Source organism: Aythya ferina (assembly GCF_964211825.1).
Source record: "Aythya ferina genome assembly, chromosome: 1".
Lineage (NCBI taxonomy): Eukaryota > Metazoa > Chordata > Aves > Anseriformes > Anatidae > Aythya > Aythya ferina.
In genome coordinates, this window is record NC_140296.1 from 206,023,909 (window position 1) to 206,039,138 (window position 15,230).

The 15,230-nt window shown below is 55.5% G+C and overlaps 1 protein-coding gene across 2 annotated transcripts in view; it reads left to right on the plus strand.

The window, feature by feature from the left end:
- UBE2H (ubiquitin conjugating enzyme E2 H) overlaps positions 1-4,032 on the plus strand; it is a 44,849-nt gene extending 40,817 nt beyond the window's left edge. For both annotated transcript variants that reach the window (XM_084504663.1, XM_084504664.1), the window contains one exon: positions 1,696-4,032. In XM_084504663.1, coding sequence (XP_084360789.1) covers positions 1,696-1,820 — 125 coding nt within the window. In that variant the 3' untranslated portion in view covers positions 1,821-4,032. The remainder of the gene's footprint in view (positions 1-1,695) is intronic.
- Positions 4,033-15,230: the final 11,198 nt, after the last annotated feature.

Genomic DNA, 15,230 nt, shown 5'->3' on the forward strand with positions numbered 1-15,230 from the left:
TTCAGTGCCCAGAACCCGAGGACGGAGGACAGGGGCGCTTTTCTGTCCACATTATGTGCTCCAAGATCCCAGCAGCACCCTGAGCCTCTGCGGCGCGTGGCGAGGCCTCGAGTGCTCCCTGCTTCCTGCTGTTTACAGAGCTGCCTTTAATACTTCATCGGTTCTTACAACTTCTTGTAAAACAGATTTGAACAGCAGCTTCTGCAGTCTGAGTGAGCGAGTTAATAATGTATCCTAAACAGTCAGACTGAAACTAAATGCGTCATTAGACAGAAGCTCTTTGGTCACATAAAGCTTTTCCAGGGCAGAGCTGATCTGTCGAGGCCACCAGCTGCTCCGTCCTGGGGACCCCTCCGTGAGGATTTGTCCTCAGGTTCTGCCCGTACCATCCTCCTGGGCCTGGAGGAACTGCCTGAGCTTCGTGTCCCTGTATCAGCTCCAGAAATGGAGTCTTAATATGCAGTCTTTAAAAAGCCCAAGCTTTGAAACCTGTGCTTTAGGGCTCACAGATATTCAGTGTGTCCTCCTGCAGCTCTGCAGTGCATCCCCCTGCCAGTGGGATAGGGGATAAAAAACTTTCTGTGCTCCTGGAGGAGGTCCTTGTGCACCTCCTTCCCTTCTGTTCCTGGGGAGAAATAAAAGAATTCACGATTTGGAAGGCTGCTAGGCTGGTACGTGGCACATTGCCATGCAGGGACTCATCCTTGAGCATGAAGGGCTGGTGGAATTCCCCCTCATTTCAGGGTTTCAGCATTGCTGTTTGGGGAAGGCTTTGCATTTTAGTACCTTCGTGTCTGGAAGGAAGACGAGTTTGCAGCTGAAATTCCCCGAAGGCAGCGCAAGCACAGCTCCCGTTTCCTTGCTGAAATGCAGGGTGGACGAGGAGCTGTCGGGACATTTCTTCACTTGTTTGGGCTCTGAAGCTGCTTTTTTAGCATGGATGTGTAGCAAGAAGGCTTTCTCTGCCGAGATAACCTCCGTGCTGAGGACACCAGCCCCTCCTTGACCCTCAGGGGGGCTGCTCCGGGGGGAAAAGGGGACGTGCTTTGGGTTTTCACTTCAAACAAACCCATTCCTGCAGTAGTCTTCTGCTCTTTCTCCATCCATTCTTCCTTAAACTCCACTTAGGTGTGGCTTCTCCCATCCCAAACTGGGGACACCTGGTTTGTCCTGGGATTTCTTCTCTTCCTCCTCAGTCTCTCAGGTAGGTTTTGGTGACTCCTGTCCTGTGCTATCAGTTCAAATGTTCAGACCCTAATTTTTTTAAGCCAGGCTACGTACTAGTGACACCTCGATGGCTTTTAGGCTTGTTTTGTCACCATGGAAGCTTCTGCTTTGGCAGCAAACGTAATCCTATTACAGTAAATGTGAAAGAAACTCCACGAGGGACAACTTGGGGTGTTTCTAGCTGTGTGTGTGCATGTGCCGGTGGTGGGGGAGCGTGGAGACAGCACATTTTCAAGGATTTTCAGCACATTTTCAAGGATCTTCAAAGATCGTGCACGTCTCTGATTGCCTTTGGGTGTTTTCATCCCGTGTTGCTGCACAATTCTGCCTTTGGTCAGAGGAATATGGTCATCCCGCAGTAACCCCTATAACCCACACGATCTACCAAACATGTTAGCCCTAGCTTAGCCATCCTCTCCCTGTTGAATATATGCTGTTTTAATGTCTTCTCTTTTCTGTCACACGCAGAATACATCCAGAAATATGCAACAGAAGAAGCACTAAAAGAACAGGAAGAAGGCACCGGGGACAGCTCATCCGAGAGCTCCATGTCCGACTTCTCGGAAGATGAGGCTCAGGATATGGAGTTGTAGTAGAAGAGGCAACCTGCTTTTCAGAGAGACTCTAATTTCCTAACCATGAGAAGCAGACTATAATATTCATATTTAAACAAAGCAATTTTTTTTATTACTAAACAAGGTTTTTATGAATAATAGCATTGATATATATATATATATATCACCCTTTAGATCTTGATTTTTTTTTTTTTTTTTTTTTTTTCCTTGGTCATTTCTCAACCCGAGGTGCATAGCATATTCCCACATTCCATTTTGGTAGCAATATGCAGCCCGAATGCATGCATTCAGATTCCATTTGGCCAAGTCAACTTGTGTGCTACTGAACTGTCAGCTACAACAGCTGCCCTGGGAGGTAGGGAGGTAGCCGAGACGTTTGCTTTCTGATCGATGGTTTCCAAAGACACCCACCTTGGATGCTGACGTGGAACAGCGTTTGTTTTTTTTTTCTCAAAAAGTGACAAAAAAAAAATATATATAATAATCTGGGGGATAATATACTAACCGTGTAGATCAGACAGTGGAATAAAAGGTGCTCCTTCAGGTCAACCTTGCTGATCGTATTTTGTGTGGAGTCACGTTTAGGGAGGAAAAAAGGAAAAAAAAGAGTAAGTAAAAAACCACCACAAATGCATGGAGCTATTCAGAGCCTTGGAGCTTAAGGATTTTGACTTGGATTTTCAATCCGTTTTTATACGTGGACTCCTGCCTGCCCTTCTGAACTGTAGGGACTGACAACCACTGGTCTAGTTGCTCTTGGGACTTTTTTTTTGAAAGCCTTCATCTGGATGTTGCTCACTTTTCTTGGTCTGGATTACGAGCTGTTCCCTTCTCGGGAGGAAAAAAAAAACACAAAAAACACACAAACAATGCTCTCTAAGCAGTGCTTTGATTTAGCTGGAGCACAGGTGAAGTCAAACTCTTCCTTTGTCCTAGGTTTGGAAACTGCTGCCCTTTAATGGCTTCAAGTTTTTGCTTTTCCTCTTGCTTGAAGTATGGTTAAACACCTCGCAAACACCTCTGTCCCCTAGGAGGGTTCTCTGACCAGATGGATTAGCCTTGCTGAGAGCTTCAGATCCACGAAGATTGGCCCCGTTGGCTGTAGTCCACGAATCCATCGGCACTGATTTTATTTTCCTCCTTTTTTTTTTTTTTTTTTTTTTTCCCCACCCCCTTCTGCACCAGCTTGGTAGCCATCTGCTTGTGTGTGTACAACAGGATTAAAATTTCTGAAAGTTAACAAAGAATATGATCTAGAAAAACAAAAAAAAACAAAAAAAATTGAGATGAATAATAATAAAAAAAAAAAAAGACTAAAAGCACCGATTGAGGAAGCAAGTGAATCTGCTCGTTTGGGGTTTTTTTGGTTGTTTTTTTTTTTTTTCTTTTCTTTTTTTCTTCCTTTTAGGACACTTCTGTCTGAAACGTTTTGTTTGCTTTCTCCTGGTGTCTCTCAGCGAGCTGAGGTTTTTGTTAACGATGCTCCAGAACCCCATATAGCAAATGTCTACCTGGGCTGCTGGTATACTTGAACTCGGATAGCTGTGTCGTGGAGGTTTGAACTGAGATGGATTTCCAGTCGGGACGTTAAATGTTACCTGCTGTATTTTATTTTATTTTTTTGGGGGGGGGGAAATGGGGTTTCTGAGGGGTTTGGACAAGGATTATTTTCGTTTGTGGTGCAACCTACAAGGACGGTGCATGGAAAAATCCACCCACCCTGCGCAACCCTCGAGCGGAGTTTTGGATGTCATTTGGGGATGTTTTTCCTTTTCCCAGAAGTGTTTTTTTTTTGTTGTTGTTGTTTTATTTTTATTTTTTTTTGCCTTTAGGAACGCCACCGAGCTTTGAGTCAGCGGGGTTGGAAGGTTACAATCCTCTTAATTCATAAAGCACAATCAATTTTTTTTTTTTTGTCGTCGTTTCGGAGAAAAAAAAAAAAAGAAAAAAACTCGTACCATTTTTGCTTTAGCATGATTTTCCTTAATAAAAATATACAAAGAGTTTCCTTTATGTTAATTACGGGCATGAAGCAAAGGGTTTTAAAGGGTTTTCCTCCCCTTTCCCCCATTCCCACCCCCCTTTTTTTTTTTCATTTTCTTTTCTGTTTTGAAGCAGTAATGTAGGGCTGTGGCTAGTGACTGTGCTGAAGTTCTCTATCTCTAGCATTTGTGGCTTGTTGGAAGGGTAATATTAACTATTTAACATGTAAAGGTGTACTTAACTCTTATCTAGCACGCTGTTTTTTCTCATTTTTGGGGGGATTGGGGGGGGGACCACGGGTGGCTGGCACCGTTTTTACCTCGCTTCCCTGCCCGCCCCGCCGTCTGCTTGTGCTGTAACCTTGCCTCTAGGTGCTGCGTAGGAGTAGAGCAAGTGCTGGGTGGTGATTTCGGTTTAAAAAGGAGGAAAAAACAAAAACACACAATAAAAATTTGTATTTTTTCAATATTGTATTAAAAAAAAAAAAAAACAGTGTTCTGATTAACCTCCTCCCCCTTCCTTTGCAGGTAACTTTTTCTTGTCCCCTTCCAGGTGAGATTCGAGGCATCCGAGCTCGCCCCTTCCCCTCTCCTTTTGGGGGATGAGCGCGATCCTAAAGAAGGTGCCCCCAAAATAACGGGGTGAGGACACGGCAGGGCTCGTGGGTGCTGGATGGGGGGCTCTAGAGCTGGTTTTTTCCTTGGAAAATGCCCCTGACCGGGGCAGCACCGCTGAGCTGTGCCCAAAATCACCACCCTGGCACCCTGCCCTTGCTGCACGATGCTTTTAGGGCGAGATGCTTTTAGGGGATGAGCTGGAAAAGGGTCTGCGCTGTGGGTCGGGACCGCCTGCTTGTGGCCTCCTTGCACCACTCTTATTTTTTTTTTATTTTTCCCATTTTACGTCATTTTTTCACCTTTTGGTTTCCGAGTCTTCCTCCTCCTCCTCCTGAAAGAAGTAGTTTGTAAATAAAACCCTCTGCGTGGTCCGGAAGGAAAAGGTGGAGCCCTCTTGCAGCACGGCAGCTCTTCTTTGGGTCAGTTTGAGCTTTTTTTGGGTTATTTCACGAATAATTAAAACAAGATTGCTGCCACCTTGCCCTCTGCTGTGGGGATGGGAGCTGCTCAGCCCCCCTAACCCTAGGCTCATCCCTGGGTTCCCCAAACCACGTGGCACCGCATCCTGTTTGCTCTTTAGGGGTTTTTTTTCATGCAACCCCAAAATCTGCCTCGCCTCTTGGTGCACCAACCACCCCCCCAGCTCCTTGGGGACCCCTTGGCATCACCGAGGCCGTGGTCCCCAGCCCCTTCCCCAAAGCTTTGACCCCACAGATGGAGCCCACAAAGCCCCTTTGCGACCATCCCAAGACCCCACAGCCTGGCTGGGACGAGCAGACCCCAATGGGGGTGGGATCGCGGGGCAGGGCGGGAGGTGTTTGACCATTTTCTCTTCTTTTCGCTTCCTTTTCGCCTGTCCCAGTCCCGCTGGCACTTTAAGCAGGGATGTTTGAGAACTGGCCATGGTCTTACTGCCCGTGTGATACTTGAAGAGATCGGGGTGTTTTGCAATTCATTCGAGTCGAAGGGTTTGGTTTTTCCTTTTTTTTTTCCTTTTTTTTCCTTATTTTTTTTGGATTCCCCCCTTTTTTTTTCCCCCTTGCGTCGTGATGTAGTGGGCACGTCGCCGCCCGGCCCCAACGCCTCCTCCTCTCCGCCTATAACCTCCCCCCGAGTTGTGTATAATGAAAAAACTGTAAACATTTTTTTTTTTTTTTTAATAAAAAATAATATCTATACCTCGGAGCCCGCCTCCTGCTTCAGCCCCGACAGCTCCTCCTCGCAGGAACCTTGCTGCTGCGTCCTGGGGGATTGGATGTCGGTTTTTTGGAGATTTTGCAGCCAAATTCGGGCTGGGAGCAGAGCTCGGGGCTCTCCCAGTGCCTTACTGGGGATACTGGGAGAGCCCCCCTGCTCCTGGTCACCTGCTTGTGCCACGGATTTGGGCCCTGGGGGAGTCCCAGCACCTTGAAAGCGCCGTCTGATGGGGGGGGGACACCCAAAAATGGGGCTGGGCTGTGCCAGGTCTTGAGCACACCCCAATTCTGGGCACTGGGGCGCAGGGTAATTAATGCCCATGGGATTTGGGGTCCCCAGAGGTGACATTTTGGGGGGACAGGACAGGGATGTCACCCTCCTGGCTTTTGGCAGGGTGCCACCTGCTGCCAGCACCCAGCCTGGCACCCTTGGGTGACACTGGGTGCTGGGGGGGGGGGTGACACCCCGTCTTGGGGCCACCACCAGCCTTGGGGAGGGAGCAGGGCATGGGGCACACAGCCTTTTGCGCCCCCCTTTTTGCCCAATTCAGGGTTTTTTTTTTTAGGGACAGCTGGGGCTGGCGCTGTCCCTTCTGCCCAGCAGGTGGCCCCCGAGCCCCACCAGTAGCCTCCCACTCTGCCCAGTACGCGCACAACTGGTGCGCCCCCGTGTCCCCCTCCTGCTCAATGGGTTTGGGGCACGGCGTGGCCGGGGTTGGGGACTTTGGGGACACCCAGAGGGGGGTGGGTGCTGCTTGGTGCCCCCAGGAGCCATCTCATGGGGCTTTTGTGCCAGCCCTAAAAAGTTCTGGGTGCCTTCTGCATAGGCAAGGGTGCCTCCTCTGTGGGGCTCTGGGTATCAGCTCCATGGGGTTTTGGGATTTTTCCCCCATGGAGCTTTGGGTGCCAGCCCTTAAAGTCTCTGGGTGCCTGCCCCATGGGGTTTTGGGTGCCTTCTCCATGAAGCTTTGGGTTCCTTCTTCATGGGGTTTTGGGTGTCTTCTCCATGGGGTTTTGGGTGCCATCTCCATAGGGCTTTGGGTGTCTTCCCCACAGGGTTCTTGGTGCCACCCCTGAAAGGTTCTGGGTGCCTTTCCCACAGGGCTTTGGGTGCCATTTTCATGGGGTTTTGGGTGTCTTCCCCATAGGGCTCTGGGTGTCTTCTCCATGAAGATTTGGGTGCCATCTCCATGGGGTTTTGGGTGTCATTTTCATGGGGTTTTGGGTGCCTTCTCCATGGAGCCTTGGGTGCCATCTCCGTGGGGTTTTGGGTGCCTTTCCCACAGGGTTTTGGGTGCCATCTCCATGGGGTTTTGGGTATCTTCCCCATAGGGCTTTGGGTGCCATCTCCATGAGCCTTTGGGTGCCTTCTTCATGGGGTTTTGGGTGTCATCTCCATGGGGTTTTGGGTGCCTCCCCCACAGCACTTTGGGTGCCACCCCTGCAGGGCTCTGGGTGCCACCTCACGGGGCTTTGGGCTCTTTCCCCATGGGACCTGGCTGCCAGCCCTACAGCTCAGTGGGTGCCACCCCCACAGGGCTCTGGGTGCCGTCCCGGTGGCTGCACAACCCCTGTGACACGGGGACAGGACGGTGACACTCAGGACTTTGGGGGGCGAGCGGGATGTCCCCCCTGCTCCACATTTTACCCCCATGTCCCAGCGGGTGGCTGGGACCCCACAACTCCTAGAGGGACCCCAAAACCGCCCCCCAACCCCTTTTCCAGGCTGGATCGGTGAACCCAAAGGACCCCATCCCTACCCGTGGGGATGGGGACGTGCGGCTCGGAGCGGGCACCGAGACAGGTGACCCCAAGGGCTGCGGGGGACACCTGAGCCCTCTCCTCCTGCCCCGTGCCGGCTCCGGTTACGGCCCGAATTGTTCCCCCGGCTGGAAGAAATGCCGTCAGCGCCGCGGCTCGGATCGCTGCCCATTACTAATGCATGATGCTCCGGCTGTGCCCGGCCCCCCTGCCACGGTGCTGAGCCCCCCCTGTGCCTCCTGAACCCCTCGGGGAGGGACAGAGATGGGTTTGGGGAAAGGTCTCCAGTCCCGATGTGCTGGCAAATGTCGCCCTCCTCCCCGGAGTCGGGGGTCCTGCCCCATATCTACCACCAAGGGCCCTTCCTCGCCCCGTGCTCCTTGGTTTGCAGCTCCTGTTCCCAAAGGGAGATTTTTCCTCCTCTCCTGTGCCCCCATTTTTTCTAGGAACCATCTTGGGACTTTAGGGACAATCCCAGATCTTGGGGACCTCTCCAGGCTCCTGGGGACCACCCAAGGCACCGCCTGTCCTTGGGGACCATTCTGGGCTCTTTGGGACCATCCCAGGATCTTGGGGACCATCCCAGGCTCTTTGGGACCACCCCACATCTTGGAAACCAACCTGGGGGAACCCGAGCCCAGCAGCTTCGCCCCAAGCTCCTCACCCACCCCAAACAGCGGGGCACAAAACCCCATTGAGGGGGGTCCAACCCCAACCCACTAGGGTAAGAAGCTGATCCCCTCCCATCGCCTCTCACGGACAGAACAACCAAACCACCCCCTCCCTTCACAATCCCCAAATTATCCCCAACCTTTTTCTCCCCCTTATTTCCACCCCCCCAAGGTCCAACCCCATTTCCAAGCCAGGCTCTCAGGGGGGTTTTGCCAGCCCCGGCCTCGCCGCCAGCCATAAAAACGTGCCGGGGAGGGCCGGGCAGCTAATGTACTCGGGTTGCTCTCCCGCATCCCGCCGCATCAATATTGCATTATCGTTTCCATCCCCATCTGAGCCCGCCGAGGAGCCTTGGAAAGAAACCCGGCCCCGACACAGCCCCGGCCCCGAGCGCCTCAGCGCCAGCGGGGCGGCTCTGCCCGGCCCCCGCCGCCCTTTCCGGAGGCTCCTGCGCATCAAATATTCGGGTTAGGAGCGAAGCGAGGCACTGTCAATTTTTAAACAGGGCCATTTGCTCCTCTCGGCTCATGGCCGGGGTGAGGCCTCGAAGAAATTTTTGGCCTGACCCCAGCGGAGCCGAAATATTGACGGTGGCGGGGAGAGGGACGAGCCCGGCGCCTGGGGGTCCCGCATCGTGCTCAGGAGACCTTCCGTGGATGGGATTTGCAGCCCAACGAGTCCTACGTGCCCGGTCCCCCATGGTTTAGTGCACCCACACGTTACCCATGGCGGCACCCTGCAAATTTTGGGGTGTTGGAGCCATTTTCTGGGGTGGTGCCTGCAGCACGGAGCTGCTCGGGGGCGTGGGGAGTGCGGCAACAGCTCGGCCTTGGTTTGGTGATGGGACCTTCCTGGGGTCCTTTGGGACCTTCCTGGGGTCTTTTGGGACCATCCTGGGCTCCTTTGGGATTGTCCTTGCACCTGGGGACCATTTGGGGTGTCTCCCTGCTTAAGGACCATCTAGGGCTTCTTTGGGATCACCCTGGGCTCTTTTGGGATCGTCCTTGCACCTGGAGACCATTTGGGGTGTCTCCCTGCTTGGGGACCATCCTGGGCTCTTGGGAGCGATCCCAGGCTCTTGGGGCCCATTTTAGGTCTTGGGGAACATCCCTGGGAGCTTCCCTTCTTGGGGACTGTCCCAGGTCTTGGGTGACGATCCCAGGATGTCTCCCTGCTCAGAGACCAGCTGGGATATGGGGGATTCTCTTGGGGGGGTTTGGGAAAGATCCCAGCTATCGGGAACCATCCCAGGTGCCTTCCTGTTTGGGAGCCAACCCAGGTCCTTGGGGACCACTGCAGGTCTTTGGGAACCCTCTCGGGCTCTTAGGAACCAACCCAGGCTCTTGGGGACCATCCCACATCTTGGGGACTATCCTGGCCTTTTGGGGACCATCCCACATCTTGGAGACCATCCGAGGCTCTTGGGGACCATCCCACATCTTGGGGACTATCCTGGCCTCTTGGGGACCGTCCCATGTTTTGGGGACCATCCCAGGGTCTTGGGGACAATTCCACATCTTGGGGACCATCCCAAGCTCTTGGGGACCACCCCACATCTTGGGGACTATCCTGGCCTTTTGGGGACCATCCCATGTTCTGGGGACCATCCCAGGCTCTTGGAGACCATCATACATTTTGGGGACTATCCTGGCCTTTTGGGGACCATTCTGGGGTCCCTCCTTTCCCTGGGACCATCCCAGGGTCCCACATCCACCGTCACCCAACCCCATCCCAATCCCCATCCCGACACCGAGCTCAGCCCCGTGACGGTACCACTGACCCCCCCTGCACCCCACAACCACCCCCGGCTCTTCCTTGGGGATCTCACCCCCAAAACGAGGACCCACCGACCCCTCTTCGCCCACCTCCACCCCGTGTGGGGCCGCCGCCAGGCCCTGCAGCAACCCGATCCCGATCCCATTCCCGTCCCAGCCCACCCCAGGCCCCAAACTGGTCAGGCTGGTTTAGGGCCGAGCCCAGCAGCTGCCGCGCTCGGGGGGGCTCGGGTGACCCCCCCCCCCCCATATACGTGTCCGTGTATAGCCCCCATAAATGTGCATAAAATTGAGTCCCAAAAGGGGTTTAGGTTTTTTTTTTTAATATGGTCGGGGCCTGTGCGCAGGCCGTGTGTTGGGGGTTGTACGTGAGGGGGTGTTTGGGGGTGTTTTGGGGTTGTAGGCCTCTGGTTTGGGGGCGTTCTGTGTGTTTGGGGATGTTCCTGTCTGTTTTGGGGGAGTTCGTGTCTGTTTTGGGGGTGTTCATGTCTCGTTTGGGGGAGTTTGTGTCTGTTTTGGGGGCACTTGTATCTGTTTTGGGGGTGCTTATGTGTGTTTTGGGGGTGCTTGTGTCTGTTTTAGGGGTGTTCATGTCTGTTTTAGGGGTGCTTGTGTCTGTTCTGGGGGTGCCTGTGTCCGTTTTGGGGGAGTTTGTGTCTGTTGTGGGGGAGTTCGTGTCTGTTTTGGGGGCACTTGTCTGTTTTAGGGGTGCTTGTGTGTGTTTTGGGAGAGTTTGTGTCTGTTTTGGGGGCACTTGTGTCTGTTTTAGGGGCACTTCTGTCTGTTTTAGGGGCGCTTGTGTGTGTTTTGGGGGTGTTCGTGTCCGTTTTAGGGGCACTTGTGTCTGTTTTAGGGGTGATTATGCGTGTTTTGGGGCTGTTTGTGTCTGTTCTGGGGGTGCTCATGTCTGTTTTGGGGGAGTTTGTATGTGTTTTGGGGCTGTTTGGGTCTGCTTTAGGGGAGTTCATGTCTCTTCTGGGGGTGTTTGTGTCTGTTTTGGGGGAGTTCATATCTGTTTTAGGGGTGCTTGTGAGTGTTTTGGGGCTGTTTGTGTCTGTTTTGGGGCTGTTTGTGTCTGTTTTGGGGGTGTTTGTGTCTGTTTTGGGATGCATGTGCATGTTTTAGGGGTGTTCTTGTTTGTCTTGGGGGGTGTTTGTGTTCGTTTTGGGGTGTCCATGTGTGTTTCGGAGGTATCTGCAAGGGTTTTGGAGGGTGTTTTGACTATTAGGGGGGTTTCTGTGTCTTTTGGGGTGTTCTTGTTTGTTTTAGAGCTGCTCCTGTCATTTTTTGTGTGTCTGTTTTGGGGTGCCCATGCATGTTTTGGATGTTTCTGTGTGTTTCAGGGATGTTGTTGCATGTTTTGGGGTTGCTCATGTAATTTTTTTGGGGGTGTTGTATTGGTTTCCAGTCTATGAGCATGTTTTTTGGGGGGTTGTGTGTTTTGGGGATGCTCCTGTATATTTTAGGGATGTTCTGGTTTGTTTTGGGGGTGTTTGTGTCTGTTTTGGGATATCTGTGTGTATTTTGGGGCTGTTCATGTGTCTTTTGGGAGTGTTTGTGTCAGTTTGGGGGGCCCTATGTGCATGTTTTGGGGAACCTTGTGTATTTTGGGGATGTTTGTGGCTGTTTCAGGGCTGTTTGTGCCTGTTTTGGGGGTGTTTGTGTCTGTTTTAGGGGTATTTGTGTGCTTTGGGGATGGTCATGTCTGTTTCAGCAGCACTCCTCTCTGTTTTGGGGGTGTTTGTGGTTGGTTCGGGAAGCTTTGGGGGACGTTTGTGTCTACTTTGGGGGTGTTTGTGTCTGTTTTGGGGGCATTGAGGCTGTTTTGGGACACCTATGGGTCTGTTTTAGGGGTATTTGTGTCTGTTTTAGGGGCGTTTGTGTCTGTTTTGGGGGCATCAGGGCTATTTTGGGGCACGTTTGAGGCTGGTTTGGGGGTGTTTGTATCTGCTTTGGGGGCGTTTTTGTCTGTTTCAGGGGCATCGGGGCTGTTTTGGGGTGCTTGTGTCTGTTTTGGGGACATCAGGGCTGTTTTGGGGGAGTGTTTGTGTCTGTTTTGGAGGCATCGGGGTTGTTTTTGGGGCACATTTGTGACTTTCTCTGGGGCGTTTGTGTCTGTTTTGGGGGCATTTGGAGCTGTTTTGGGGGTGTTTGTGTCTGTTTTGATGGTGTCGGGGCTGTTTTGGGGCACGTTTGCATCTTTTTTGGGGGTGTTTGTGTCTGTTTTGGGGGCATTTGGGGCTGTTTTGGGGTGTGTTTGTGTCTGTTTTGGTGGTGTCGGGGCTGTTTTGGGGCACGTTTGCATCTTTTTTTGGCGTGTTTGTGCCAGTTTGGGGTGCATCGTGGCTATTTTGGGGCACGTTTGGTGCTGTTTTGGTGTTGTTTGTGTCTGTTTTGGGGCTATTTGTGCCTGTTTTGTGTGCATCGGGGCTCTTTTGGGGCACCCAGCCATGCTTTCAACACCCTCCTTTACCTCTCAGAGCCAACCGTGCCCCCATGGGGTGCATCCCAGCACTGAGGGGGGGGCCCTTTTTCCATGTCGGGGGGGGTACCCAAGTGTCCCCCCAATACCCCTTTCCCCATTTCCCCCCTCCCTGGGGCGCTGCCCCGCTCGGGTTGCGAGAAGGAGGAGGAAGAGGAGAAGCAGCAGCAGGAGGAGGAAGAAAGGAGGAGGAGGAAGAGGGGGGGGGGGTTAAGGGATCGCTTTCCTCTCCCCCCCCCCGGTCTCCCCGGGCACCGAAACCGGATCGGTGGCGGCCTCGGCGGCTCAGGTGCGGGGCCGGGCGGCCGCTGCCCCGCCGGTGTCCGGTGTCCGCCAGCCGGCGAGCGGCCCCGACGGTGGCCCCGGGGCTATAAAATCCCCCGGGGGAGCCTTCAGAGGGGCGCAGCCGCCCCCTGCCCGCCTCCCCCTCCGGGACGGAGCCTCCGCAACCGGCCCGAGCCTACGGGGAAGGATGGGGAGGGTAGGGGGGGGGGGGTGGGGGGCAGCATCCCCTTGTGTGTGTGTGTGTGTCCCCCAATCCCCGGGGGTTAATTTTAAAGGGGTTTGGGGTCCGGGGTCCCTTCCCCATAACCTATAGCCCCCCCCCCGGGTGGGTGATTTTTGGGAAGGGGGTGGGAGGCGGCTCCTGGGGGGGGTGGCCCAAGGTGAGGCCGTTCCCTAACGCACCCCCCCAGCCGGTTTCCACCCACCCCCCCCCACCCTCCCCAGCTTCTCTCCTCGGTCCCGGCTCCACCTTCTGGGGCACCTGGGCCAATTGCAGCCGCGGGGGGGGGTCCCCCCGGCCGGGCTAAGGCCGCCGCCGCCTCCGCTCCTCGCCATTTGGGCGAGCGCTGGGGAGGTGGAGGTGGGAGGTGGCCGGGACCCCCCCCCGTTCACCTCCTAGGGTGGGTGGGGGGCGGCAGCGGGGTCCCCTTACCCCGATTCTCCCCCCCTTTTTGTCCCCGTCCCCCCCCCGGTGACCCCCGACGGGCCCCTTCGGGCCGCCCGGAGCCGAGGCGCAGCGCCCGGAGCTGAGGTAAGTGCGGCCGCCTGGTCCCTAAAAGGATGGGGGGGGGGGGCACCTGGATGGACCCCCCCCTGGGGTTTAGGACCCCCCCTTTTTTCCCCAAGACCCCCCGCAGGATCCGGCCCCGGGGCTGCGTTTCCCACCCGCGGCTTTTTCCTCGACGTGGGGCTCCCCCAAACCGAGCCGCCCCCCGGGATGATCCCAATCTCTGCCCCCTCCGACCCCATCCAGCAGCCCCCCCTCGACCCCCCCACCTATTTAGGGACCCTCCCCCGGCCCGGGGACCCCCCAAACCTCCGCCGTCGGGGGTGCTCCGGAGCCGCCGCATCCCCTCGGGTCCGAAGGGGCGACAACGAAAGCGGGGCGCAGCCCTGAACCCCAACCCCCCTCCGGCCCTGGGGGGGTTATTTGGGGTTCAGGGGTGCCCCCCCCGCCCCGATCGGCCCCATTTATTCGCCCTGAAAGCCCCGGGGTCGCCGTTATCTCAGCCCGGCCCCGGTGGCAGCGGCTCCGGTGCCGCCACCCGGCAGCGCCCGCAACGAAATCCCGGCCACGGCCCCGCTCTGAGCAGCACCCATGGGTGCCCCACAGCCGGGGGGGGGCTGCTGTGACCCCCCCGGGGTCCTTACCCTCACCCATCCCCACCCCGGGGCTGTGCAGGGACCCCCAGAGCAGCCCCCGGCCCCGGTGTGTCCCCAACTCCGCGTGGGGACACCGAGGGCTCCGTCCGAGGGGTCCTTGTCCCATCTGGGGGCTGTTTTGGGGTTGGGGGGGTCCTGGGCAGCTCCCCCGTGTCGCTGGCACTGCGGCACAAATACGCCCTGCTCAGCCCCAAAACGGGCTCCTCGTTGTGCCCGGCAGCTCCGTCCTCGTCCCCTTTGCAGCCTCGGTCCCTGTCCCCGTTCCCTGTCCCCATTGCCATCGTCACTTCTGTCCCCATTCCCGTCTCTGTCCCAAAACCCATCCAAATCCCTGTCCCTGTCCCCATCCCTGACCCCATCTCTGTCCCCAGCCACATCCTTGTCTCCATCCCTATCCACTTCTCATTCCCCATCCCCGTCCCCATCCCCATCCCAATCCCCATCCATTTTTCCTTTTGCATCCCCATCCTTGTCCCCATCCATTTATCCATCTCTGTCCCCATATCCATCCCCATTTCCATCCCCATCCCCTTCCCCATCCCCGTCCCCATTCCTTTATCCATCTGTCCCCATCTCCGTCACCATTCCTGTCCCCATTCCCCTTCCCCATCTCCGTCCCTATCCCTTTACCCATCTCCATCCCCATTCCTGTCCCCATTCCTGACCCCATTCCCCTTCCCCATCCCTATCTCCATCCCTTTACCCGTCTCCATCCCCATTCCTGTCCCCATTCCTGCCCCCATTCCCGTTCCCCATCTCCATCCCTATCCCTTTACCCATCTCCATCCCCATTCCTGCCCCCATTTCTGCCCCCATTCCCCTTCCCCATCCCATCCCCATCCCTTCACCCACCTCCATCCCCATTCCTGCCCCCATCCCCATCCCCATCCCCATCCCCGTCCCCACCCGGGCTCTCCCCAGCCCGTGCCCACAGATGGGGCAGCGGCCGCACAAATTGGGGCACCCACCCTCACCACACCCCACAGCGGGGCCAGCATCGCTGGGAGCCACTGGGAGCCACTGGGCAGCCCCAAACCCTTCGGTCCCCATCCCCTATGGGGCGGTGGCAGCGGCCGGGCACCATCTTGGTGTTATGGCCGCGAGCATCCCTGGGTGCCACCCACAGCATTTCGGGCTTGGGGAGGCTTTTTTTAGGGGATCCTCGACCCTAAAAATGGCTCGGGGACCGGGGGACCCCCTTGCTGAAGATCTGGGGGCCTTGGGGCAGAGCCCTTCGAGGGGGCTGCCGGGAGAGGGGCCGGAGGGGGGGGCCC